This window comes from Oenanthe melanoleuca, chromosome 1 (assembly GCF_029582105.1).
Source record: "Oenanthe melanoleuca isolate GR-GAL-2019-014 chromosome 1, OMel1.0, whole genome shotgun sequence".
Taxonomy (NCBI): Eukaryota; Metazoa; Chordata; class Aves; order Passeriformes; family Muscicapidae; genus Oenanthe; species Oenanthe melanoleuca.
In genome coordinates, this window is record NC_079333.1 from 47,186,163 (window position 1) to 47,210,492 (window position 24,330).

Genomic DNA, 24,330 nt, shown 5'->3' on the forward strand with positions numbered 1-24,330 from the left:
GCCAGAAGCTGTGTTAGAGGGGAGATGGGGCTCCTGAGCATGCTTCTTATTCTTTATGTATTTCTGCTAAATGGGCTGTAAATGGATAGTGGTGCTTAGCAGAGATTCCAAAGAAAATCAGTTAACTATTGAACAATAGTGCAAAACTGGGGAGCTGGATGGTTTGACTTCATTTCTGTTGTGAATTCAATTTACAGATTTTGTCTAGGCCCTAACCAAATGTAAAAAAGGCAAGATCTTGTTATTTACTTTCATCACTGGCTTATTAAAGCCAGGTCAGGTACTGTATCAGCCATAATGTCTTGGTTTGGTATTACAGACACCATTTTGGAACAGTATTTTGACACAAAAAGTTAAGATTTTATATTTTTTTAAATCCAAGTCATTTTTGGCAATACTCTTCTGCAAAATATGCAAAGACTGTAAAATACAATTGAATAATTTAATGTACACCAACAACTATTATTTACAATTATGAAGCACAGTATTGACAAAATATTGTGTATGTACAAACTCCAGTGTTTAAATAAGAAAGTGGGCAACATCTTAAACTCAGTGGGGTTTAGTACACTTGTCTTGGATTTTTTATGGCTTTCCAGCTCTGCAGCTACTTAAAATGCTTCACCAGATGTTAATTGTAGCACTGGTGCTAATTTGATCTCCATGAACAATCTTTCAAGAGAGAACAGCGTTTACATTATCTAAACAGCCTCCACAAATACCTGGTTTTGACAAGAGCTTAGAGTGATAAAAGGTTAAAAAATACTGACATTTTCTTTGCTCTTTTGGAATGTCTCCTCCAGCCAGTACCCAAATGTTTTTTCCTGCCTGTACCTGCAAGCTTTGTAGTACCATGAATATTTATGCAAAGTGTGCTTCTCACAGGGGTTCCTTTAGTAAATATGTGAATACCTAGAAAGAAAATAAAATGTATTTTACTTAGCTACTGACATTTATATAGAATTCTAATAAGAGAAAGGAATTTTTATACCTCTTGTCATTCTACAAGAAACATAATGCAACTTCCACTAAGAAAGCACAACTTACCCTCTCAGACAGGCAGCCCAAGATACAAAGGGTTTGGTGGTATGGCTTCTCCCCTCTCTCCAGTCTAATTTGATATTCATGTATTGCTGATGATATAAATAAGGGGAGCACCCAAACTTTTCTGTTCAGGCAAGGATTGTATGTTCACGTTCAAGGTCCTTCTTTTTTTTTTTTTTTTTTTTATTCTAGGTCTAGGTCTCTAGGTCTAGGTGTGAGCATCATGAAGCACTTTTCTGTGAAACACTTAAATTAATAGAAATAAGTAGCTCCTGTGCAGTGCTTTTTCGGTGAAAAGCATCTGGCAAACATTATCTGGTTAATTCTTAGAAGAAGAGTATGTGAAAATGCCATACTTTCCCACATTATTAAGTTATTTTATTCTTCTTTATCTGTAACTAATCAATCATCCTCCAGAGAATCTAAGTAGAGGTCTAAATCATAAAGATATAAAGTGTTCCTTAAAAGACCAGTACTTAAGAATGGAAGTTATAAAGTTGGCTTTTTAGAAGTAATTGGAGAAGCAGCTACTGCATTGAAAGTCTCCTGAAGATCTGGAAATCTGAAGATGTTTTTCTAAAACTAAGAAGTGATATGCATTAGAAGAATCCAGCTCTGATACTTTTGTAGGCATCAAAATAGTTTTGTTTTTCGTGGGAAAGCTGACAAGCATCAGATACATGCTGTTAAAAAAAAAAAAAAAAAAAAAAAAAAGGAAAATGCTGAGGGTTTCAAGCTTACCTAAAATACAAAAGCGTAACAAAACCAAAACAAAACAAAACAAACAAGCAAACAAACAAATGAAAACACAAAAAGAAGAACAAAAAAATAACACTCATTAAAAATTCATAAAGGGCCATGTTGGAATGTATGTCAAAAACAGACCTAGAAGGGATACTTTCTGTGGCAGTGTATCACAGACTGCCAGACCTCAGAAATAAAAACTGAACAGTTAGAAAATCAAGAGAAATGAGAGGGAACAAAATACAGGAGAGATGAACAAAACTGTGCAGTTGAGACAAGACAGAAAGTGTTGTAAATAACTTATTTGACCCACATCATTGCAGATAAACAGGTGGAAGAAAAACCCCTAATGCTCATTAACAAACAGCAGCTGTCACACTAAAGCAAAATTAAATACATCTTTGAGAAATTCAAGATATAATTCATCCCTGTTGAAAGAAAATTACCCTGAAGATGTTTTTTGCATTCCTTATGCCTCCTTGTTAATTCGGGACATTTAACTTCTGCCTTTGTAGCATTGCTCAGCAGGGCACTGGTGAGGAGTTGCAAGAATGTGTCACTGGTACTCAGCTCCTTGCAGCAGATGGCTTCTGACAGCAGCTTTGTTGGCTGAACTTTTCCCTCATTTTTGAAGAGAAAGTCTGTTGCTTGGTGCTTTGTGATCTGGATCCAAAGCAACTGAGTGACAGCAGGGATTCAGCTGCCGCTCCTACCATTCAGTGCTGTCTGCCTGGAATCTCTTTAATTTCCAGCAGCATGAAAGAGGGATTAAAAATGCATCACTTGTTATTGAACACAGGAATTTGCAAACCTCATGGCATCTTATCACATTGCTCCAAACAGCTGAACTCATATGTTAGCATAAAATCTATTCCAGAATTTCACAAAAATAGGTAACCAGACTTGAGTTTTTATGCACTTTTTGAATGCTTTTCCATGCAGATGATCCCGTTTCTCCATACACAAGCTGGTTATTGAATATTGTTGAAACCAAACAGCCACATCCCCTGCCCATGCCTTACAATGGAGGATGCTGGGCACCACTTGTGGACTATCTCCCAGAAACCATCACACCCCGGGGACCCCTTCACCGGTGAGCAGCTTCTCGTTCTGACCTTTCAGACAGTGAGATGCTTCCTCTTAGTAGTTGGCCAACACCAATCCAACTCTCCCACCTTTCAGAGCATCTGAAAATCATACATTCAGTTTCTACTGATTTCCACTGCAAAAATCAGCATGCAGTGAAAGCTCACAATTCTACCAGATTTCTACCAGAAAGCCTATTTACAATGTAGGACATCATTGATAAGAATAAGACAGATGAAGCAACTGAAACAGAAAAGGAAAATTCCTTTTTCCCAGGCCTCTGTGCTGTTATTCATAGCACTTTGATCTTTTATTCTAACTAGGCCATGCATATTCTGAAATTCCTCTTTTACATAATTTATATTGACAATAATAGGGTTTTTTCAGTAATGGGTGCTTGTTTGCATGAGCTGTAACTAAAGTGCTGCAGCATTAATTGTATTTAGAAGAAATGCTACAAATCTGAAAATTCATATATTGTGTACTTCCTCAGAAATAGGCTGAATCCTGTTTGTGCTTTCCCATTTCCAAGAGGATTGAAACTGAAGCTGTTGTTTAATTTCCAGGTGCAATATTGCTGTTATCTTCATGACTGAGATGGTAGTGGATCACAGTGTGAGAGAAGATTGGGCTCTTCACCTCCCTTTATTGCTACATGCTCTCTTTTTAGGTAAGACCAACAGAACAAGAAAGTATAAATTTACTCCCTCCTTTTATTTTTGCTGAAGCTAGAGAGCTGTGTTTCTTATATATTTTATGATTTCCTCCCTCCACCCTAAAAGAAGCCCAGGGTAGTTGCAGTCTGTAAATTAGTCTCAAAACTTTAAAGCTTTTGAATATTTTGGTCAATTTCACCCAAATTTGAGAGGTATGTAGAAATTTGAAGATGAGTAACTTCCTGAAATAGCTCTATAAAAATGTGTGGCATGGCCTATGCAAGAAAAGGAGGTGAAACTCATGCTTTTGTCCAGCTTGATTAGTGATGACAGTCTACACATACCTTGGACCTGGACTACACACACCTGTGCTGTCTCTTGCCTTTGCAAAAATAGTCTGTAAGAGAGCCAGGAGAGCTGTACTGCAGAGGTAGTGGAGACACAGACCTCTGGAAGGCAAAGCTTCATTAATTTCACTGCTGATGGGAAACTTAATCATCAGTGTGCTCCCTTATGTACCTGAGCACTGCTTTTTCCCCACTGCTGTGTCTGTTCCTGACTGTAGCACAGTTCATCTGGAGGCTCCTTTCCTTGTCCTGCCATTCAACATTACCAAAAGTGAGTGGCCTAATTTTTTTAGCACACACAAGAGTATTTAGCATGATAAAGCCATTCCCCGACTTCCATGGTTGATAAATAATAGTGTTCACAAATAAACACAGTTGTGAAATAAATTTATTATAGCTGAGCTCACAGTTCCCTTCTCATTCAGTCACCATAGTTACCACTAAGTATTCATGGTCAGTCTGGGAAGAGTCTGCTGCTCAGCAGGCAAAAAGAGATTAAATTGGGATGTTACAGCACAGTGGTAAAATGAAGTTTGTGTTGAAGAAAATACTTGTTCTCCTTTACTGCTACTCTGTTACCAACTGTTCTGCTCAGAAGTTTTTGGTGAAGTAGGGTTTTGTATATCAGTGCATTGATTTCACAAATTTCTAATGAAACACAGGACTAACAAACCAGGATTGTGTTGGATTGGACTTCCAGAGTAATTTTTATATGATATTTCACATATATTTGCTTAAAATTTATTTTTTGGCTGTCCATAACAACTTTCTCTTTTTTTTTTTTTTTTTTCTGTCTATTTCTGTGAACTTTCCAAGTGTAAGAGAGAGCTGAAAGAAAACTGGGTAATTTTATGGATCAAATCAATAACCATTAAATGATCAAACAATGTCTTTACTGTGATTTGTAACAAGTGTGAGAAAACTGGTGCTTACAGTTAGAAATTGTCACAAGAATAAATGGAGAACTTAAGAAGGAGTAGGGCACTGTGATCACTTCAGTTAAGATGGCTTTAAGGATCCATCAGGGAGCCATGCAAATAAACATGCAGAAACAGAGTTATGATACTAGTAATCCATTAAAAATAATCTTTAGTTGTTTGTTTGTGCAGTAAGGTTTCAACATTGCAGGCTTTTAATAAGGAATAATTAAAAATTCGTTAATACCATATGAGACAATCCCTTGGCTAGAAACTCTCAATTCTGAATTGTGAAATTAAAAGTTACTGGTAACTAAATGTAACTGGTTTAGTGGTAACTAAAAAGGATCACAGCTTTCAGGCTTCAAGGTCAGTTTCTCTAGAGTTGTTACACCTCCTGTGGAAAAATTTCCATTCTGTAGTAGAGCTTGTGATGTTGTTAGGAACTTATGCCACACATTAGTCAAAGGTATGAATGTAATTAAAAATTAAGTATTGCTGTCCTGTTGGAATGTGAGCAGGCAGATGCATCTGACTGAAAAGCAGACTAGAAACTAGTATGTTGTCTACCTGGAGACCTGGTATTCTTTCATTTACTGGAAGGAGTGAGAAAATATTAAATAAGAGAATTTTGCAATGTCTGTGTGTTTAATAGGCTATTGGATGGTTTGTAGTACTGCTGGTGAAGCAGGCAGGCAGACTGCTGGTTTCAACTTGCCTATCTCTGGTGCATGAAAATCACTGCTGTTTAAAATCTCTTTTGCAACCAGTGTGAAATTAGTTGAACAGCTAAACTCCTTTCCCATGGAAATGTGTCCATGTCACAGAAGCTTACCCTCCTTGGAACTCTTACAGGTTAAAGAAGGGACCAGCACTGGGCAAGCACAAAGACTGAACTGTCCTTCTCAGTTCCTAGTTAGCAGATCTGTGCCAATAATGAGCAGCTTCATTATTGCAGGCCAAACAAGAACCAGCATGACTAGAGTATATTAGAAAACACCTGACTTGAAAGTTGGCTGCTGCCACACAGTGTAATGAAGTAGCTGCTTTTTTGAAGAGGGATATATCCTGAGAAGAAAGGAGTTGAAGAAGAAAAAAATTAAGTTTTTCAGCACTGAAACTATTAAACAGAAGAAAGTATGTTTAAATATACTGCAAGGTTCTGAAAGAGAATCAAAACAAGATTACTAAAACAGAGTGCAGAAATATCTGTTTCCTTCATATTTGTAATTTGTGAACTATTCTGGCTGTTTTAAAATCTTGCAGACAGCAGTAGTGTAAACCAAATCAGTTTTTCAGCGCTAGACTTTCAGTTTGAGTTCTGCATCCTGAGTTAGGGGCTAATTTCTCATGCTACACACTGGTGGTTGAAGTTCTTTTTTGAGTGATTTGTTTGTCAGTTCCTTTTTGAATAAATCAGTACCTGCCTCTTACAGTTTGCACTCATTCTAAAGCTGATGTCTGTGCTAGAAAGCCAGATACTGTGGTAAGCAGTGTAATTACAACCACCACAGAGAATACCTCATCTTTAAAGGTTTTCCAGATCTGCCAGTGAGACAGAATGCATAAAGCTGTATTGCCACTCATTCTTTGTACCTTCTGTGTGGGACCTCAGTCTGGAAACTAAATATACACGTGCATTTAAGCAACAGCTCAAGTAACTGTGTCTGGAAATACTACATCTTTTGTTTATTTGACACAAACTGCCTTGGAATTTTTGCTATTTCTGGAATGTGAACTTGTTTATTATTACTTCATGTTCAGAGATTGCTGTGACCTTTTCTTTTTAGGTCTTGACCATTACCGCCCAGAGGTCTTTGAACATAGTAAAAAATTATTGCTTCACCTTTTGATTGCACTATCTTGCAATAACAACTATCAAGCCATTGCATCTGTGCTTCTTCAGACCAGAGAGATGAATGAGACCAAGACTCTGACAGTACAACCTGCATACTTACCTGAATATCTTTACACAGGTAATGAAGCAAAAGAACACTGTATCATACTGTCAGGTTTTGATAGGTCAAAGTAATAAAGTGTCAAATATGAACAGTTCCCATTAGTACTAATGCCACACAAACTACCCTAGGGATGCATGCAATTTATTATTAGACAACTTTTCATGATAGTGAGAAAGTTATCTAATGTAAGGCAAAATATGTAATGTAATATTTTAAAATTAATAGGGCTAATAACTTCCCGATTACCCCCTCAGGGATCCAGAGCTACTTTAAATGAAGGCACTCATTCCTCAGCCTTAAAAGAAATGAATATGTAATTCCAACACAGAAAGACCAGCAAGAATGTGGAGCTCAGATTTTCCATTATTAAATTAAGTTTCATTTGATACACACCCTCCTTTATATCACTGACACATTGCATTTCTGCCCTGAAATCTGTTTCTACAAAAGGGGTCTTTTTTCAGACCTCTGCTGAGGTCAGTGTTCTATTACTTTTAGAAGTTTACCTGTTTATAAGGAGTTGCTTGGAACCAATTTGTAGAAAGCTGCTTGTTAGATATACTGTTGTCAGATAATATTACTAAAAGCAAGTGTACTCTTCAGTTTTGAAGGAATCACAGAACCAATATAGGGTTGTGGATGTAGGATTAGTTATCAGGAACAGGATGAAGAACTTTACCATGCAGTTTAAAATGAAAAGTAAAGATTCTCATATCAGTGACATTTCCATGGTAATAAGAAATTTGGCTTTATAAAAAATATTACATGGTAACTAGTTATTTTTTCTGAGACATGACAAAATTGTTTTTAAAAAATAAGCAGAAGAGATAGGTAATTTAGACTGATGAATTATTTTGGCCAAAGAAATTTCATTCTAAATAACTTCTGTGAAAAATTATTCACATTAATTTCCTGCATTGAATTGGGTGGATTTCTTTCCCAGTGCACATCTATGAATTATTAAAGACAGAAAAAAAATTCTTACATTACTGCTTTTCTGCCAAAATGAAAAACTGTTTTCATTCTTGCATCTAAAAAATGTAATTGGTACCCTGAGTCTGGCCCTCTGGAGTTCAAGAAGTTATCGAGACTTGGTGTTTTGGACTGGTTTTTGAGAAGCTAATGTAAAGAGTGAGAGTGTGGTTGAGTAGCTATAGCAAAAAATCCTAACTGAAAATGCTTCAGTTCAGGTTTGTTCCACATAATGTCAGGCAACTAAATTAAGAGTCTTCTGGGTTGCAATGGATTTTGTTCTCCTCCTGTTTTTCTCTCAAGGCTATTTTTTTTTCTTGTAGATACAGCCTAAGCATGACTAGAAGTCTAAACTTAAGAAAATTAGTCTTAGTTTCTAATCTTGTCTCTGAAACTGTGGCCAGCTTTTGATCTAGCAGAACTCTTACTCAGGTGTTTCATCCTAATGCTGAAAATATTTTGTATGACTAGTCCAGTGGGTACAGTTACTAACGGTGTTGAACAGAAGCCTTAAACATTTGTGTCTTGATTTCCATTACATTGTAAAATTGGAACAGCATAATTGTTCTAAAAATTCCACTCTGCAGTTTTTTTCCATATCAGACTAGTGCAGAGAAGTGAACTTAGCATGCACTTTGCCAGCTTCTAAATTCACTTTCCAAAAGTCCTACTTCTGAATTTAAAATGCCCTAGAATATTTGTTTTCCAACTCCTGTTGTCCTTGTGCAGTAAAAAAAAAAAGAAATCTTGACTTGGATAGTTTTCATTTTATTCTGGATTCTACACATTTAGAAACAAAGTGCCATTTTCACTCCCATCAGTGTTTGAGGGTGGTTGTGTTCTGCAGGTTTTCCATGATTCCCAGTGGAAGGTTTCAGCTGCTGCTGACTCTGAAAGAGCTGCTTGGCAGACACTTGCATCTGCAAAGCTGGCCCAGCAGTGCATTCCATGTTTATCTCCCCCTTTTGGCTGGCAGGTGGCTTTGACTTTCTGCGGGAATACCAGTCATCTCCAGTGCCAGACTCCGGCTTGAGCTCCAGCTCCACCTCCTCCAGTATCAGTCTGGGAGGCAGCACTGGAAATCTCCCACAGATTGCACAAGAGGTTGAGGACATGGACACTGCTGCTGAATCAGATGAGAAAGCAAACAAATTGATTGAGTTTCTGACAACCAGGTAATGCAGATAAGCAGAGGATATGTTTCTACTCAAATACTTTCATGAAGCAACCTAAAGGAAAATGACTGAGCTTTAACAGTAATTACAGACCCCATTCCTCTTTTATTGATACTTACAGTGCTAGGTAGGTGCTTAAATGCACTAGAGTGTGAGAAGAAAACAGGAAAAAATATTGCCTGGCAGAAATTAAATATTTATTTGACTGATAGTTTTATGTTCAGAAATGAACTAATAGTTCAGAAGAAGCCAGTTTCATTATTATAAAATAAGATATAAAGTGTACAGTGCACAGTGAAAGGCCATAGTGAAACTAAAATTAACTACTAACTATAGCCAGCAGATTCTAGACACAGTGTTAAATGAAAAGCAGGAATTGTTTATGCTGTCTCTACACAGCATAGCTTATATTTTAGAATATAGCATAGGAATATTTATTTAATTTTATTTAAAATTCTGTTTGGTTGCATGTTTACCAAACCATGGCCCTGTAAATATCTAAGTACCTGTACAGATTATATATTTTAATTGATCACATTTATTTCAAATAACTCAAAGAAATTTTGCACTTTGTTATGTATTTCTTAAAGGGCATTTGGTCCACTTTGGTGCCATGAAGATATCACTCCCAAAAATCAGAACACCAAGAGTGCTGAACAGCTCACTAATTTTCTGCGCCATGTTGTATCTGTATTTAAAGATTCCAAGTCAGGTAGTAAATATTTTCCTTTCATAACTAAAAAAATATTCCCTCATGATCACATTTAATGTTTATCCTGTGTCTTAGTAGATCTGCTTATGCAGAAGTAAATATGTCTTAACAAGGGTGTATGACAAATGAAAGAATTGCTTTAGAACAGTCATGTTAGATTAAACTGTGGCTAAATGTTGAATTGAATATTTCTTCCAAGCTGCTGGTAGAAAACCTTTTGATTGATTCTGCCAGATAAAATCTCTTCTGTGTCCTGTTAGTAATCACAGCTACCAAGTAAATATACTTTGTTAAATTTCCTCTGGCAATAGAAGTTTAGTTTTCATTTATTATGGTTTTTAGAACAGAGGGAATGTTATGATTGCATTTTTAAAACCAGCACAGTCACTAATTAAATAATTTCCAAGATCAAAGCAGAATGCAGCATCCGTATTTATATTAAAGATCTTATCCAAAGCCTTCTGAAGCTAATAGAAAGACTCCTGATTCAATTTGGCTTCAGGTTTGGGAGTTTTCAGAAGTTACTGTTGCTGCCAGCAAGAACAGTGGATGGCTTGAAAGTTTGTCCAGGAATTGTAAAAAAAAATAAATCAGATTATCAATTTCAGACTCAGAATTTTGTTTTGCATGTAATTCAGTTAATTTTCTTGCATTCTGTGCAAACTAAATGTAAAATTCTCCAAAGCACAGTCATTTCTGCACCCCATTTCTCAGTGTTTGCAGCATATGCTAACAAGCATATCCTCCTCACAGAGTAGGTTCAGGTTTATGACCCACAGTAAAATCTGTAATAAAAATGGGGGAAAAAAAACCTGACATCCTATTCTTTTGCTTAGGTTTTCATTTGGAGCAGCATCTGAGTGAAGTTGCTTTACAAACAGCTCTTTCAAGCTCTTCCAGACATTACGCTGGTCGCTCTTTCCAGATATTCAGGGCCCTAAAGCAGCCCCTTTCTGCACACGCATTGTCTGACCTCCTGTCAAGACTGGTGGAAGTTATTGGAGAGCATGGAGATGAGATTCAGGTATGTTGTGTAAACAATGCTTCTTAGAACTGTTGGTTCAATGCATTCTTAATTTAAAATTAGCATTTTAACAAGGTGTTCTGGAGTCATGTGGTGAAGAGCAGAATGTTAGAAAAGGTTTCTTCTGAGTTTGCTGAATTCATAAGTACCTTATCTAAGCCTTCATCAGGCTGTTGCAGTCCTACATGGCTCTAAAGAGAATAACTAGACATTTTTAGTAATTGTCACTCAAAATTAAATCTTTGTGATGACCATTTTCTCCAACTTCATTAATTTGGGCTTAAGGAATCCATCATCTGTCTGGCGATGTAATCTCACAACATGAAGCAGACACTGTCTCACTCCTCAAATGTTATCATGTTTAGTAAAGAAATCTGCACCGTCCATAATAATACAAAGCTTACATTGATTTAATTCAATGCAGACCTTTCACAGCACTGTGATGTTCAGTCTGCTGAAATTTTACGATCAGAGACTATTTATTGCAAGATTCAAGACTTAATAAAGAGAAATACCGACCCTCAGCAAGAAATGGACTGACATCACCTCCATATTTTACTTAGGTAATGAAACTGCCACAAGATGACAGTAATACTCTGTCACAACTGCTTGTGTAGAATGTAAACCAGTGACCTGCAAGTCAGGGGTTCAGTGTGGCATTACCAGTCCCTTGATGAGATATGTGCCCTTCTTGCATAACTTCATAGATCATTCAGAGGCAGAAAGTAAAACTTGTGGTGACATTTTAACGTTCAGGGCAGTGGCTTTGATGTGAATGTTGGGGTTTTGTCCAGGAGAAATTATAGGTTTTCAGTAGGTGCCTGTTCCTTTTATGAGCTGAAGATTTTTAAATGTTACTTTCTTGAATGTCTTTGTTAAAATGCTTGACCTTCTGCATTGCTAGGGGTATGTAATGGAGGCACTACTTACTTTGGAAGCTGCAGTGGATAATCTCTCAGACTGTTTGAAGAACAGTGATCTTTTGACAGTGTTATCACGGTAAGAATTTGTTCTCCTAACTGTATTTTTTTTCAATGTTTCGTGACATTGAGTGTGCAGTTCTGCAGTCTAACAGCAAAAAATAATTTTGATGAGACTGAGCTCATTTGTAACCTTCCGAGAACCAGACTATGAACACATTTCAGCCAAAGTTTGCCATAGTTGAAATAATGCTGATAGAACTAATAAAATTTTACAATGTATTGTAAATTCTACCTTGCTGCCATTTGGCTATAAACTACTTTAACATCCTTTAAAAATACTGTATTTTTGCACCTTTGTGTCATAAACCTGAAAATATATCTTGGAAGTAGCATGACTTTTGTAGTACTGGTTTCATACAGCATGTCATTCTCAGGTGAAGTATTACCCAGGAATAAATGATCATGGTTTGTTCTCAATAAAACTAGGGAGAATTTTGTCCTGTGTAGACATGGATTTTGCTTGATGTGTTGACCATCTTTGTGAAACCCTTGGCCTGAAAGTAGACCTTTGTACATGGAGGGAAGTCACAGGCTCCCTCTGTAACATGACTGTTGATAATACTGAGGGAGATGAATGTCTATCAGACTCCTGATAGTTACAACAGAATTGGTAAATATTTTTTTTAAATATCCATAAGTTACCATGTTTTACATGCAGCACAAGAATACCAGTCATTTCTGAAGCCAGCAGGCAGGGTGCTGTGCCATGGCAGAACCCAAGGAGTGCCTTGGGACAGAGTAGAGTGGAGTAAACACACTTCTACTTTCTAAACTAAGAGCTGTTTATCTTTCTTTAATGCACATTAAAGCAAAGAGCAAGATTGCACAAAGAGTAGGACATACTTCAGAAAACAGTGGGATGCAATATGCTTTACTCTGACACTTGCTTCTAGAATAAGATTCTCTTCAAGTGTTATAGACAGTAGAGACTCACAGTGTATGAGGTAGGAATGGGATCAGAGTCAGAAATTAGCTGTTCTCCAGAACAAACTTCCCTTGTGTGTATCAACACAGCATGCTCCTCTGTGCAGATAATTGATAGGTATGGTCTGGATCATCGCATGGCAGTCCATGAGGAGGCATTAGTCATTGAAATGGAAACACCTACACTTTCTTAAACCATCTTGAAGGGATCTTAGCATACAGGCAGGATAGGATGCAATGACAACAAATTTTCAAAAGGACATGTATTTGCAAGAGCCTGGGCAACTGCATGGCAGGTTTCTTGAGGATAATGGGGAATATTTGTGGTTCTGCTTAAGATATGCTGTTTTTTCTCCCTACAGTTCTCACATTAACCAGCAATCAACTGTGCATTTGCCTGCCAGCTGTGCCAAGTTCAGGGCTTGCTCCATTGATGGGGGCATTTTAAAGACCAAAGTTGTTTTCAGTTCTGCCACTGTCCCATTGGGAATTGCCATAGCCACTTCACAGCTCTGTATTTCTTATCCCCATGTCATTCTTGCCCATGTAGACTGTAGGCTATCCTGCTCTAGTTTGGTGCAATGCCATGTGAATCTCATCTCTGTCAGGTCTGTGAGCCTGAGTCTGTCTTCTGGAAAAAAGAAGGCAGGCTGCAATAGATGGTTTGGTGTTCTACTTCTCCCATTTAAATATTTTTTTACAGTCTGATAAATTATTAGCTTGCATCTAATATGTACCTTTCAAGCTGTGCATTCACACAATGTAATGGATGTTATAAACCTTGGTTGCAGTTCATCTTCACCAGATTTAACATCAAACACCAAACTGACTGCAAACCGGAAGAGCACAGGGCAGCTGAACATGAATCCTGCAAGTGGCAGCACAGCCACTGCTGAGCGAAGCAGACACCAGAGGAGCTTCTCTGTACCCAAAAAGTTTGGAGATGTGGACAAGTCCTCGGACCCACCACGCAGTGCCACGCTAGACAGAATTCAGGCGTGCACCCAGCAAGGCCTGTCCTCTAAAACAAGAAGTTCATCCTCTCTGAAGGACAGCCTCACCGATCCATCCCATATTAACAACCCAACCAACCTACTGGCCACCATCTTCTGGGTTGCAGTGGCTTTGATGGAGTCAGATTTTGAGTTTGAGTACCTGATGGCACTGCGGTTGCTGAATAAACTTCTGGCTCATTTGCCACTAGACAAAGCTGAAAACCGGGAGAAGTTAGAGAAGCTGCAAGGGCAGCTGAAATGGGCAGACTTCTCAGGACTTCAGCAGCTGCTCCTGAAAGGATTCACCTCCCTTACTACCACTGACCTCACACTCCAGCTCTTCAGTTTGCTGACACCAGTGTCTCGAATATCCATGGTGGATTCCTCTCAAGCTATAGGTAAAACCATTATGCTTTCCTCTCTTTCAGTTTCTGTTGCATTGACATCTGCTGAGAGACCTCACTCAGATATCTGAACAAAACCAAAAGTAGTAATTTTTCTTTCTCTTTGAATATAGCATAATGTACTTTTGCTCTGAGCTGGGTGAGCTTTTTTTTTTAAATTTCATAGAAATAATGACCTGTTTCTAGAAAGTAAGTCCATTGCATAGTAAGGTTTTGGAGGAGAGAAATCATGTATTATTTAGCATTTAATTTCTAGGGCTTTAGCAGCATATAAAGTTTCTGATTGGTGACAAAGTAAATATGTAATAAGATATTGTCAAAACTTCTATTACCTACTTTGGTCAGTTTTTCTGTTCAATTGTTTTCAGACTCTGTCAAACTGCTTGATTTTAAATTAGTGGTTCGTGGTATTTTCTCTAAATATATATATATCAAGAACTCTTGTACACTCTAGATAAACTACAATAGCACAATAGTGAGTGAGGAGAGAGGCCTGGGCTATGAGGAAATAAGACAGCATTTTAAAATTTGCCATTATTTAGCTGAGGTTGTGGCCACTTCTTAATTGTATTTCTTGAAGAGACCTTCTGTATTGTTCCAGATTTTCACTCCTCTCTTTTGGTCAGAAACACAGATACTAAGACAAATGTCCAGGCTTTACAACTAAGTCATAACAAGCCTAGACACAGAGTAAAGGGATGAATGCTGTGAACAGCCTGCACATCTCTAAGCACCTGTGTGGTGCCTGTGTTCCAGGCTTTGCTTGGGCAATTCACACATTGAATTGCTGGGACAGTACCATCTGGAGGTATCTTTCTTTTTCCCTGAATACAGAGGGAGAGTAGGGAAACCATGATTCTAATTTCAGCAATTTGTTTAATTGTGTAGAGTGAGAGGGAATGGATGGTTAGAAAATTATTTTAATAGAAAAAATTCTTTCTTTTCAAAAAGCAGGTTGTGTCCAGATACAATTAGTTGACTTTTGAGCTCCCACCTAAACTAGAGCAGCATTTGTTATAGCTCTCTGTTGCAGCTGCTGCAGGTATTTCATCAATTACCTTGAGCTATGAGTTGGTGCAGAAGAGCTGAATCCCAGTTCCAGACAGCACTTCAGCTAATTACAGCACCCAGAATCTGGTGCATTATTATTACCTTGAACAGTATAAAACAATGGAAGCTGTGTCTGGCAGCTGACCAGAACAGTTGTTTATTAATCAATACTCACTGAATTTCTTTTTGTGTTTTAGCAGCTGTAGTGAAAATGCCACTGGTTAAGACAGTCAATAAGCCAGTTAAGTGGAAAAGATAAAAATGATCTCTAACAGGAATGTGCAGTAGTTTTTGCAGAAATAGGCTCATGCTTTACAAGAGTAAAAATTTATTGCCTAAATGACATACTAGATTTTCAAATTAAGACCTCTTTAAGACAAATGTGGTATGGCCAGTGGTGTGACCAACTTGACTGGGTCCGTGTGAATTTATGGGTAATGTAATATTGAAACCATGACCTCCCATAAAACACTGATTTAAAGATCACTGTGGTTCTTACTGTCAGAATATATGTTTTGTTCTGTATTTTCTTGTTCTAGGATTTCCACTGAATGTTTTGTGTCTCCTGCCCCATTTAATTCAGCATTTTGACAGCCCAAACCAGTTTTGTAAAGACATAGCCGAAAGGATTGCCCAGGTACCAAAATCATTTGCTGTTTTGTACATCCTCAAACCCTGTAAATGCAGTTGCCTTGTTCTTGATATGTTTTGGTGTTTATATTTAATTAGGTTTGCTTGGAGGAGAAGAATCCCAAGCTCTCAAATCTTGCACATGTCATGACCCTTTATAAAACACACAGCTATACAAGGGACTGTGCTACCTGGGTAAATGTGGTTTGCCGTTACCTTCATGAAGCATTTGCTGATATTACTTTGAGTATGGTCACATATTTGGCTGAGGTAAGTTTGCAAAAACTTTTTGCTGTTCTAACTCTTCTCTTGCACAACAGCCCAAAAAGATGAAGTGTGCCAGCAAATTACTAGGAGCTCTGCAACTGTTACTTATAATTTAAAAATAAAAGCAGAAATTGGCAGAAAAAAACCCCAGAATTACTTTTTAAAGTCAGTATTGAACACTAATACAAAAGCTGATACACCTTAAAGCAGAATCCTTCATCAACCAGTTGGATTTTCCACTGTGAAAGTGACAGGAAACTGGACATTTATTAGATCCCATTGAGGAAAATCAGAAGACTAATTCCACAATGGGTTTTCCAGCAGAGTAAGATACCATCTGCTGTATAAGGATCTGGTTCTTGATACAAATTTGTATGCATTCCTCTGATAGTATCATCTTGCTACAAAGGTTTTCCCATGTTCATTGTTTACTCCTAACGTTTTTCCCATGTGGAATATAGTGCTGATGCAGTGTTGTTACTGGGGGTCCAAGGTTCAGTTCTGCTTTAGCATAAGGCTGCTTGGTATTCTGCCCCCCCTGCCATTGTCAGTTCACTTTCACAGCAACATTTTCTTACAGGGCTCTCAGATTTATCCCTTCTCTGCTGAGTTGCCTTCAGTCTCCCCTCTCATCCAGGGAGAAGACAGTTCTGTTTCACAGAACCACAGAGTAATTTTTAGGCTGGAAAAGACCTTTGAGATCATCAAGTCCAACCCCAAATCTAACATTGCCAAGTCCACCACTAAGCCATTTCCCTCACTGCCACATTTACACATCTTTTAAATATCTCCAGGGATGATAAGTCCACCCTTTTCTGAGCAGCCTGTTCCAATGCTGGGCAACTGTTTTCATGAAGGAATTTTTCCAAACAGTCAGTCTAAACCTTCCCTGGCCTGACTTGAGACCATTTCCTCTTATACTATCAATTGGTACTCTGGAAAAGAAGTTGACACCCATCTCTCTACATAAATTAACTACTATCTGCCAAAGGATGTATAAAAAACCCCCAGGCATCTCTGATACTGGCTATTCACAAATTTTAAAGAGCCTGAAAAGCCAGTGCTGCTCCCACATTCACTTAAGGCTTCAGAGCAAACTAAGCCCTGTTATACCAGGCTACAATTCCTCACCTTGCTTACACATGGAAGTTCTAAGTAAACAATCACATATGATCTTAAGTGATGGTGAAATCCATTGACTTTCCTGTAGGAACCTAAAACAGGACCTTGAGGTTTTCAGTCTGTTTTCAAGTCCAAGTACTCTGGAGAACTATTAGCTCTTCCAATTAAGAGCTCTTCATGACATTGATCTCTCCAGAGTCAAGCATCTTCTTCACAGTGGAAGCTTGTATTCCTAATAAAAAATGCTATTACAACTATATTTGTAATAAGGAAATGCTATAAAAATGTAAGTGTTCGAATTCTTTCTCCTTTGCTTTCCCAGCCTTAGGAAAGCAGTTGTCCTTCTGTTTTCCCTTCAGTGTTCTGTGTACAGTCACTCCACAAAGGCCATTGCTCCTGATCCTGCTCCCCTTGGAATGGGTTGAGACCTGCATGTGGAGACTTTTTCCTGCATGCTTCCCCCTTGCTGTAGATTGGCACCACCTACTGTATCAACAGCAAGCCAGGCAGGTTTTTTACTGTAATTAAGGCACATTCCTCACATAGCACCACCAGCAACAGGATGACAGAGTTGTAAGCACTGACTTCCTCTCTCTGTATTTACATTGAGTACAGCTCTGTTGAGTCATGTCTGGAGAATATTTATATGGGCATAGAATAGCTGCCAGTCTGGTGGTGTAGCAAAAGAAACCATCTTATTCAGCTTGCTGTGGCCTTGAATTTTTTTTTTTTCCCAGCTTTCAGAATGTTTCCTCTTTTCTTCTTAGTTAATCCCCAGGCCAAGATAAACAATGTGCCCTGTCTCCTATAAACCAGCTGTGGGATATACTGTCCATTGCTAAAGCCAAATAGGTTAACAGCCCCACTGGGCTACCTGCACTTGAATGTTAAAGCCATACACAGCCTCGAGCTTTAACAATCCTGGTTCATTCCCCAGTGCTTGGGGCAGAGGGAAATTGAGAGGCAGACAGGGCTTAAGAATAACAAAGGAAATTGAATTGCAGCAGTGACCCTTCCAAACACAGGTGTAGCTTCAGAAGGAGACACTGTACCACAAATCAAGACTATAAAAACAAATGCTATCAGCATAAGGTAGAAGTTTCAATTATTGCCATTCAGATAAAATTTTGTATTTAACCTACTCGCTGGCAGGTCCTTGTTTGTCATCAAGGGGTATAATTCTAGCACAAAATAAAACATTTGAGCTCTGTTATTATCCAAATCTTACAGTGACATGTGTAGTGCTCCTTACTTAGTTTTACATATGCTCCATTCATGAAAAATTATAATTTCTTCTAGAAAACTACTGGGAGGTCTCAATCTACAGATGAGGAAAAATCACTATTGAGTTGTGCCATAGAACTCTCAACCTTCACAACCAAAATCAGATCAGCATACAAACGTATTACTGAAAGCTTACTTTGGTTTTATGCTAGATTTTTGCAGATTAATTTTTAAAACTTGAACTTTAATCATGACAGCACGCTTGTTCTAGGAGCATATCTGAATTGGCATGGGTCATGTTAAACTGGTGTTTCATTAAGTCCAGGGTCATGCTCAAACTTAAGTAGCTAATGCTATTAATAGACAAGAAGGGACAAGAATCTGTAGTGCATAGTAATATGCTTATGGTAGATTTTTCCACCTCCTCCTTGTTAGATGGAGGATTGCTTGTGATAAAAACAAGCATTTATAACCTGTTCAAAACCAAAGAATCAGTAGAAACTAAGCCATCTGTACTGCAAGGGGAAGGATTTACCCAAGTAATAGCTTGTCTATCAGACATGGCTTTTGAAATGCCCACTTTATTTCCTCCAAACATTTGTTTGACTGCATGGCATTGCCTCAGAGCTGAGTGTCTCCTCACACTTCCTGCCAGACTGGGAGGGGCAAAGGGAACTGTCTCCTGTCACCCCAGCAGCCCAGGCAGCCCTTGAAAGAGAAGGCTTCTTCTCCACATAGTTCTGGGTTAGTTGTTGCTTCAGCAAGGGGGCAAATGCTGCTAATGCAATGTGGATTCCTGACCCCACATAAGATCCCAATAGTTACCACACAGAAAAAGAGAGGAACCCACAATTCTTCAAAGCAGGTCATATGTACAAGAGTAAAAAAAATAATAGTTCTGGGAAGAGTTGTATTTCTTTTTAGAAATACAGTGGAAACTCTTTGTCCTGGAATTCTCTTATCCAAATGATATGTTACCACAACTCCATCTTGCTGCTATTTTTGTTACTTCTGGCAGCAACAGAATTCATATGCACTAAAGGCATGTTAAAGTTGCTATTCTTTTTTTAAACAGAAATACTCTTTCTTATTACAAATTCATTATTTAAGGACACACTTGAACTACCAACTGCCACTTGTATTCATCTGAGCAAGTGAAAACTGACACAGTCCACAAATATGTCAGGTTTAAGGGCCAAGAGCTGTTTCAGTCAACAGATTCTTTTGACAAAAAATTTATACAAACTGTAATGGAAATTACAAACTTTCAGAGATAAGGTTCCTTCCTATAGCAGCTTTCTAAACAGCAGTTAAGACAAAATTCCCATTATTTCCCAATAATTCCTTTTCCTATCCCAAAAGGGATTGTCTTATGCAGTAGCCTCTGTCAGAGAATAAAAATATTTCTCTGTCATCCAGATAGTTTCTTCTAATCCTACACTGAAATGGTGTACTGGTTGATGTGCTGCATCACAGAAATTATTTGCAAACGAGGAGCCAAACTTTCCATTGCAAGATCCTAATAGAAGGCAAAAACCCCTCTGTAAACTGATTTTGAAGAAGAATTGCTAAGCATATTTTCTCTTTCAATAAAATATCTGAGGGGCTGAAGGTGTCTATGGGCTGAAGCATGTTGCCATGTAGTACCTTTAATTTAAAATTCTTCCTGTTTATTTGTAGAGGAATGGATAAGTACAATGAGTTCCCTTTATTGTGCTGTTAATGGAATTTGCTTGCTTTCTTTTATGAATCACTAATTGCTACTCACTTTTGCTGATGAAAGAAATCAAAAGGTATTTAGTGGGATAAAATAAGTTCCATTTGGACTGGCATGAAACATTCTCATTCAGTAAAAGGAGAAACCCTATCTTTCTATATCCTTAGACAGGAATCTACATGCTGATGGAAGGAAGGAGGCAGCTTAGAGTTTTTTTAGGCAATTTTTTTCTAGAATCAAATAAATCTAATAGCCAGTGTTGGAACTTTTTGATTGCCTCTGAAACTTGTGGGGTGGGACAGTGCCTGTCACCAGTGAAAGAACATGCTGCCTGCCAGGAAATTTTCAGCTGAGATATTTCACACATATACAAACAAATCATGGCTATCCACATGCCTCTGGAATTACTGTCACACATATGTGTGAGCACAGTTGCATTTCCAAGGTTCACCATGGTATTCCAGGATCTACACTCAGGTGTCTGAAAATTCCAGGATTTAGATCAAGCCCTTCTTTGTATTACTCTCTACAGTAAGAGAGCCCAGGGAGTCCACCTCCTCCTAAACAGAAAATGTTTCTTTGGCACTTACAGGTAGTGAGCTCTGGCAGTGAAATATATTTGATAAATATTTATTGATGTCTGAATAGTAGTAGTTTTGTTTCTCCAGTAAGTTTTCTTTTTTCTCACTGACTTCCAGCAAATGTAGGCATGAAAAGATCCTTCCCTGTTTTTATTGGATGTGCTTACCCAATTACAGTGTCAATTTTACCTACCATTTTACTCAACTCCTGAATGTGTTTTCTGGATAAGTTAGGGCAGGCATATATAAAATAAAACAGGCTGGCATTTGGATCCCAACTTAAGCTCTTTTTTACTTCATGCCTAAATCATCACCAGTTGTGAAATTATTGTAAAATGACATTGCAAAATCAGTGAGTGAAGAGAGATGAAGAGTACACTTGTTGTTTGTGAAACTGGTAGTTTTTTACTTAAGAAGAAATGTTTCAAAATTTTGTTACATTCACTTTTCTTTTAACAGCTGCTAGAAAAGGGCCTTCCTAGTATGCAGCAGTCCCTCTTACAGATGATCTACAGTCTTCTTAGTTATATGGACCTGTCAGCTATTCCTGTGAAACAGTTTAACATGGAAGTGCTAAAAACCATTGAAAAATATGTACAGGTAAATACCATATTGTTTTTATATTAATATAGGAACTTAACAGCATTTACTATCATAAGCTGATTTTCTATGTAAGAATTTAAGACTAGATTAGCAAGGAGGGCTGCAAGTGTCTGGTGTGGTACAATTACCACTTCTTACCTCAGAACAATCTTGATATCACTCAGAGCCTGAGTGACCATTCTTTAATTATTAGCACAGGGGAGATGTGGCATAAGCACTTCTCTTCAGAGACCTCTGTACCTAATTCTTGACAAGTGAAAAATAGATGGGAGTGCTAGGAATTCACAGAGGTAAAAACCTGTGTCAAGTCACCTTTTTTATTAAATGGGATTCTGCTATGGCCTTTATATTTATTCATACTGGTTAGGATATTTAGGTAGAAGATTTTAAATCCTCTGCCAAGTTGTCTTTGTCCACAGGTTTCCCAGCTTGTGGGCCAGTTCCCTAACAGTGACACCTTAGGCAAGTCTGGTTTCTTGGCTGAAATTATTCTAGAGTTACACACCTTGTCACTGGCCAAGAGAGACAACGAATATGGATATTCCAATTCTACATTTAATTATGTAGTAAAAAATACAGCTGCAAAATGTAAATAATCTTGAATGTGTGTGAATCTGGCTTTCTGTTTGCTGAGTAAATATATTCTTTCTAGAGCATTCACTGGAGAGAAGCTTTGAATATCCTGAAATTGGTAGTTTCTCGTTCTGCCAGTTTAGTTCTTCCTTCCTATCAACATAGTGATCTTTCAAAAATGGAAATACATCGAGTGTGGAACAGTGCCTCCAAGGAGCTACCAGGGAAGACTTTGGAGTTTCATTTTGATATTTCAGAGGTATTTTTTGTGGTTTTGCTACTTAACTCCTTGATTCTGACTTCTGACTGGATGCAAACCCTTGTAACTTTATAGAACTGAATGGTCCTAGTGACTTTAATAGGCAACTCACCTTGCTGTTTAGAAGCTGCAGAATTGTTTGCAGCATTATAGATTATTTTATATTCATGTTGAGGTTAAAAGGAAATACAAGCATAAAAAGGTATATGGTACTCTTTGCTTTCCTGTCAGTACAGTTAAGGAAAATGCTGAGCATCCTATTGGTCAGTTCAGGAAAGCATTTCAATACCTGTTGGAAAAGGGCCAAAATATTCATCACTCTTAGGAAAAAAAATTAAGAATATGCAAGAAGTGCAGATTTGGAATTTGTTAGCTTTCTTGGGTTTTTTGCTGGTTCTTATGTCAGGAACTTGTGTGGCAATTGCTTTGAGTATTATCTACCCATGAACATAAGCTCTGGCTACTAAGTATGCAAGTTGCTACTGAGACGTTCACAGTGGAAAATAAGAAACCTGCCAAGTGATGTGAAATTTGCTTCACTCCTTGTTTTATCCCTGTGTACGATCTTCAAAATAATCTTTTCCTCCAACTGAAGCAATAGGGCTCTTCTAAGTCCATCCTGAAGCAGGGTGCCACTGAATAATTACTCTCTGTTTAAGACTCCAATTATTGGGAGACGGTATGATGAGCTGCAGAGTTCTTCTGGGCGAGATGGTAAACCCAGGGCAATGGCTGTCACCAGGAGCACTTCTTCAACCTCATCAGGATCCAACTCCAATGTCCTTGTTCCTGTGAGCTGGAAGAGACCCCAGTACTCTCAGGTAGGTAGCCCCACTGTTTATATATTCCACTCAGAGCAGCTGAATTAACACATGCTTGGGTCCTTAAGTGCTTGAGCCCTCTGTGCCCTGTGCAGTGCTCCTGGCTGCCTGGAGCAGTGGCAGCACAACATCTGACCCTGTGTGCTGAGTGTCCTTCTTGGACTCAGAAATGGACTGAGTTAAGTCCATCTTCTGTCTCAAAGCTGTTTCTCTTTCAACTTGAAGGAAATGCATCACTTTAAGACCTCTGAAGTCTAGGTCAGATTTAAGAAACACAACAGGTGAATTGAGATATTAGCAAGGGGAGCAGTAGATAGCTTGTGCAACTTCTAGAGTTGTTTTCTTGGGAAATTCAATAAAAAGAACAATTTTCCTAGAAGTGATATTTGATTACCCTAATGATTTTGGTTATCTGCCAGTTAAAATAAAGCCATTCAGAATAAACTTATTTTTTTCTCTTTTCTCTTTTTTGATATAGCAGGTTCTATGGCAGTGACACAGACCCAGTTCTGAAAAAAATTAAAAATTGCATGTGCTTAATTTTAGGCTTCTGAACTGTCTTTTTGAAGTAATGCAGATGATACAATGTTTCCTTAATATACTCAATGGAATTTATAGACTAATTTAAATATAATAAACAGCAAAATCATTAACAGCTATTTTTATGTTTTCTTGATGCATGGTTGCTCTGAAAGCAATCCTTTGAGCATTTAATGACTTTTTCTTTGGTTGTTTCCTCCTAATTAAAAATTGCTAATGTATGTTTCTAGTCACAGGGAGAATGGGTGGTTAAAAACATGCTCACTTGAGAAACATCTTGTTTTCTAGAAAAGGACAAAGGAAAAGCTGGTGCATGTCCTTTCCCTGTGTGGTCAGGAAGTTGGGCTGAGTAAAAACCCTTCAGTAAGTAGCCTTGTATTGACCAGTTCTTTGTTTCATCGTGTCCTAAGCATTGAAAGCACGGAACTGAGTTTCCCAGAGTTGCTGACCAGATTTGCATAGTTTTGAGGTCACTACTGCCATTATCCTTTGTACTGGCCCAGGCTTGTTTCTCAGCATATGGACCAGGGAGTGAATGGCCCTTTCACTTAAAGAAGATTCACTTTGAGGCTATATGTGGTTTTCCTGTGAGAATCTGTGATGCTATATGTTTCACTTATGCCATTTTAGTGGGTAGAGAGTAATGACCTCTCTATTACCAATCCAGAGCCTTTATAAAGTAAAAAATTAAATTACAGAAATAAAATGGGAGGGGAAAGGGTGTGTGGGTCTGATTTTTCCGTTAGGCACTAGTTCTGATGTTACTCTTTAAAAATTAGTGTTATCTGGTGCCAGGAAAAGGATGATTGATCACCCAGGGTGGGAAGCTCTTAAAATATTTCTTAAATATACAGAAAAAAAGAAAAATTTCTGAATGTTTTTGAGCGTGGTGTATGTCACTTGTATTATGGAGAACAGGTCCTTTGTTTCTGCAAGACAGGAACTGTTTAATTTTTGCAACTAAATTGCAGACACAAGTATACTCAGTGGGAAAGAAGA

At 38.0% G+C, this 24,330-nt stretch overlaps 1 protein-coding gene across 4 annotated transcripts in view; it reads left to right on the top strand.

Moving 5' to 3' along the window:
• FRY (FRY microtubule binding protein) overlaps nt 1–24,330 on the top strand; it is a 189,255-nt gene that overhangs the window by 134,496 nt on the left and 30,429 nt on the right. For all 4 annotated transcript variants that reach the window (XM_056485463.1, XM_056485469.1, XM_056485455.1 and 1 more), the window contains exons 37-50: nt 2,731–2,881; nt 3,441–3,544; nt 6,585–6,770; nt 8,704–8,902; nt 9,493–9,614; nt 10,451–10,638; nt 11,543–11,637; nt 13,337–13,938; nt 15,534–15,631; nt 15,724–15,894; nt 20,995–21,135; nt 21,791–21,970; nt 22,630–22,791; nt 23,620–23,694. In XM_056485463.1, coding sequence (XP_056341438.1) covers nt 2,731–2,881; nt 3,441–3,544; nt 6,585–6,770; nt 8,704–8,902; nt 9,493–9,614; nt 10,451–10,638; nt 11,543–11,637; nt 13,337–13,938; nt 15,534–15,631; nt 15,724–15,894; nt 20,995–21,135; nt 21,791–21,970; nt 22,630–22,791; nt 23,620–23,694 — 2,474 coding nt within the window. The remainder of the gene's footprint in view (nt 1–2,730; nt 2,882–3,440; nt 3,545–6,584; nt 6,771–8,703; nt 8,903–9,492; nt 9,615–10,450; nt 10,639–11,542; nt 11,638–13,336; nt 13,939–15,533; nt 15,632–15,723; nt 15,895–20,994; nt 21,136–21,790; nt 21,971–22,629; nt 22,792–23,619; nt 23,695–24,330) is intronic.